Raw genomic sequence first — 4,197 nt, forward strand, 5'->3', positions numbered from 1 at the left:
CAAGATGTCGGCTACAATGGAGTGGTATGCGGCGGCGCGCCATCGACCCGTTTGGAATGATGAAAATGGCCGATCCTTTGAAATTTTGATGTACCCGCTTTGTAAACAAAAAAAAAGATGTTTTAGATCACTAAAGAGGAACTTTTTTAGGGAACTTCTTTGTTTTGTTTTTGGGGCATTTGGTTATTAGATCCGCGTTCTTTTTCGCAAAATAAACAAATAAATAATCAGAGTGTATAGTACCGCATCAAGATTCGTGCGGAATTAACCTGCTCAGATTGCAGGAAAAAGATAGCACGGTCGACGATCCTCCGCCGCAATCCTTCTAATCTGCTGCTGGAGAGGAGAGGCCAACGTAGCTTAGTGTCGAAACATACCGACTAGCGAAGGAGGTGGTGGCTGGCGGCGGCAGCAACGGCGATGGGGATCTGGGGCTGGCCGTGGGGGCGGCGTGGGCTCTCGGGCTTCGGATCCGCGTCCACCGCTGAGGACATCGCCGCCGGCATCGACGCCAGCCATCTCACAGCCATCGTCACTGGTGCGTGCTTCTGCTGCAGCACTTTTTACGAGACTGCTTGTCCCTTGTGTGCTACTGCTAGTAGTGGCTGGATGCAGAGTCTCATCGCTTGCTGACAGTGTGCTGATTAATTAACAAATTAGTGATTAAAAAGCTCAAAATATCATTAATGGGATTATTTGCATTTGGAATCTGTAATTATTGGAGCTATTTGTACTGTATTATTTTTGAGTAAATAGTAAGGGAATTGTACAGTTATCATGATTTAAAGACAGTTTCAAGCACATTTATGCTCATTCCGAGTACAGTACAATACATGAGGCAGACTGATGATTCTGCACTATTGATTGTCATATGCAGGAGCAACAAATGGCATTGGCAAGGAGACGGCCAGAGTTCTTGCACTGAGGGGAGCAAACGTGATCATACCAGCAAGGACGCTCGAGAGTGGCCTGAAGGTGAAAGAGAGCCTCGCTGAAGAGGTCCCGAGCTCCAAGCTACATGTCATGGAGATGGATCTGAGCTCCCTCGACTCTGTGCGCACCTTCGCGGGCTCCTTCAACTCCTCCCATAAGCATCTGAACGTCCTCATGTATGTCATTGTAATTAGGCATCATCAAATATTCAAAAGAGGCACACAGTTTGGTTGGTACTAGTAAACACACTCACTGGGTTATTTATTCTGGCCTTCTCTGAAGAAACAATGCAGGAATAATGGCCTGCCCTTTCCAGCTATCCAAAGATGGCATTGAGCTACAATTCGCAACGAATCATCTCGGTATGTATTGTGCAGTTACATCCCTTTATGTTATAAATAAGAGCTGTATAAGTTTGTCACTAGTGTCATGACCGTCGTGTAGATGCCTTTGATCGTACACTGTTACCCATCAACAGTCATTCATGTAAACATCAGAATATCTGCTATTGCTGATGCTGCGTTGATATGAGATGTTCAGTAGTCCAGGCCTCTTCAAACACCTTTTGAATTTTTCACCTTGCGAGCAGGCCATTTCTTGCTGACAAATCTTCTACTTGACAAGATGAAATCAACTGCCAAGGAGACCGGTGTGCAGGGTAGGATCGTAAACCTAGCTTCAACAGCTCATAGAAGGAGTGATGGCAAAGGCTTTGATCTGAACAAGCTGAACAACGAGTCCAAGTCAGCAATATGCTATTCTTTACTGATTTTGTTTGCATGAATTCAACATAAGATCTAGCTGAAGTTCTTTCTAACGTATTGAAAATTTTACAGGTACAATGCATTTAGTGCATACTCACACTCCAAATTAGCAAATATTCTCCATGCAAATGAGCTATCCAGGCGTTTTCAGGTCTGCGATCTCTTACACGTTACATCCCTATTATTCATCATGAGTTAAGCCTAGAACACAAGCGCCAGCTGAAACCTGACAATGATTTTTAGTAGTCTAAGGCTCTAAGCGATGCACTTGCAAAATAATGTTGTTATTTTGTCTGTGCTGATGAAACATGATGCACAGTAAGGTAATACACATTGTGTCAGGCCTTAAAGGACTAAAGGTTGTTTGCTGGAAATCCAGGAAGAAGGATGTGATCTGACTGCAAATTCGCTGCACCCTGGAATCATCGGAACCAACATCGTTCGCTACATCACGACAAACAGTAATATCACTGAAAACATAACACATCGATTCCAAAGGAAACTGTTCTGCCCAATACACTTAGCAGTACCCCAAACCTTAAACTGAATGTTCTGCAGGTGTGCTGGCCTCGATTTTCTCGCTGGTCAAGCCTTTTGTGAAGGATATACCCCAGGTAATCGAGACATGGCCGTCAGTGTCAATCTCTTACAAGAAGATCAAGCATATCTCTCATTCCAAAATACACGGCCATCAGTATCAATGTCTCCCAAGAAGATATTTTTCTATGAAAGCTAAAATGATAACAGTATTTTAGCCTGACAAGACTAATCTGTTGTTCAGGGAGCTGCAACTACCTGTTATGTGGCATTGCATCCTGATACCAGGGGTGTGTCCGGCAAATACTTCGCTGGTTGCAACGAGGCGACGCCGACCTCCGTTGCAAGAGATGCAGAGCTGGCCAAGAGGCTGTGGGCGTTTAGTGAAGAACTTGTAGAAAATAGATCAAAGTGATGCGATGCGGTGTGCTGTGATTGTGTGCAGCGGCGACGCATAACTCCGCCACTGATTGTTTGTATATATGCATGTACTGATCGAAGAGGGTATGTCTACCTACCTACTGTAAACTGCCAAAAAAAAATCCGTGAATACGGAAAATCTTTGCATATCTTTTCATCGATAGGAGAGTGTAGAATACATGGTACAGGGTACAGAAGCAACTCGCAAGCCTGTACACATGGCTGGCCTGAGCGAGTTGCCGGTGCGCATGTAGTCTAGGGGCTGCCCTGCAAAAAAAAATGTAGTCTAGGGGCTGTGTTACCCCAATACACGATGGCCAACGTTTCCAGGAGAAGGAATTTTTTTGAGAGAAGGCCATCATGACTAGCTTTATTAACTTAGATCAAAATTATATCGTTCACAAGGCTATTGACGACACATGCAGGTGGTTCGTCAGTCCAACTATCTCACACTTTATTACAAAAACTAAACTTAGTTAGCTCATGAGGTGCGGTATTCGCCGCACGAAAACAATGCTTGAAGGTGACTCTCCCAATTGACGTAACAGTATCCAGACACTCCGCAAAGACTGCTGCCGATGCATCCCACCATTGTGTTTGTCCTGTGCAAAATTGAATGACTTCAAGGGAGTCTGATTCGGCCTCAACCCGATTAAAGCCTAATGAGTTTGCAAATTGAAGGCCATCTCGCATTGCCCTAGCCTCCATAGCCGTAGCATCTGAAGCACAATCATTGTATTTGCATTGAGCACAACCCATTGTATTTGCATTGAGCACAACCCAGAGGAAGGATTGCTAAAGCTTTGTCACCGGCGTGTGCCCAGAAGCGAGATTTGTCTTAAATGGAGTGCACCGTGCGCGCGAGAGAGGTGTTGAAGATAAAGCCGTACCCCTGTTTCCAGATTGTCGAGACGGTGAGAATGGTGAGGGAGGCAATGCCTTGGCGAAAGCAGCCGGTCAAGGTGGAGATGGTAGAGGTGAGCCATTTCATAAAGTCATCGCCGTGCCTCAGGGGTTCGACAGTAAGGGCGCGCCAAGCAAAGCACCTCGTGTCAAACTTGCCGAGAGAAAGCGCATCCGGCGAAAAGGTGTTGCGTTGTGTTAGACTCCTGGTCACATAGAGGGCATATATTGTCACGTAGAGGCCATGCCGAGCGAGACAATCTGCTTTCCAACGTCTGAGGCTCCACCGTTCTCCACAATATCTTGTTTCCAGCGAACCACAAGAAGATCGTTGGAAAAATAGAAGGAGAACACAACACTGCCAGCAGAAAGAGGTACTCTCCTTCCCTTATCCGTGTAAATCTTATTGGGGAACGCAGTATTTCAAAATTTTTCCTACGACCACGCAAGATCTATGTAGGAGATGCATAGCAACGAGAGGGGAGAGTGTGTCCACGTACCCTCGTAGACCGAAAGCGGAAGCGTTTAGTAATGCGGTTGATGTAGTCGAACGTCTTCGCGATCCAACCTATCCAAGCACCGAACGTACGGCACCTCCGCGTTCAGCACACGTTCAGCTCGATGACGTCCCTTGATCTCT

The 4,197-nt window shown here is 45.7% G+C and overlaps 1 protein-coding gene across 1 annotated transcript; it reads left to right on the forward strand.

Annotated features, from left to right (window-relative positions):
• Positions 1-281: 281 nt before the first annotated feature.
• LOC123082192 (short-chain dehydrogenase TIC 32, chloroplastic) lies at positions 282-2,815 on the forward strand. The gene is made up of 8 exons (XM_044504574.1): positions 282-538; positions 878-1,109; positions 1,216-1,295; positions 1,523-1,676; positions 1,770-1,848; positions 2,077-2,158; positions 2,256-2,311; positions 2,479-2,815. Exons 1-8 carry the CDS (start codon positions 421-423, stop codon positions 2,647-2,649), a joined length of 972 nt encoding a protein of 323 aa, XP_044360509.1. The 5' UTR covers positions 282-420; the 3' UTR covers positions 2,650-2,815.
• Positions 2,816-4,197: the final 1,382 nt, after the last annotated feature.

This window comes from Triticum aestivum, chromosome 4A (genome assembly GCF_018294505.1).
Source record: "Triticum aestivum cultivar Chinese Spring chromosome 4A, IWGSC CS RefSeq v2.1, whole genome shotgun sequence".
NCBI classification, from domain to species: Eukaryota; Viridiplantae; Streptophyta; class Magnoliopsida; order Poales; family Poaceae; genus Triticum; species Triticum aestivum.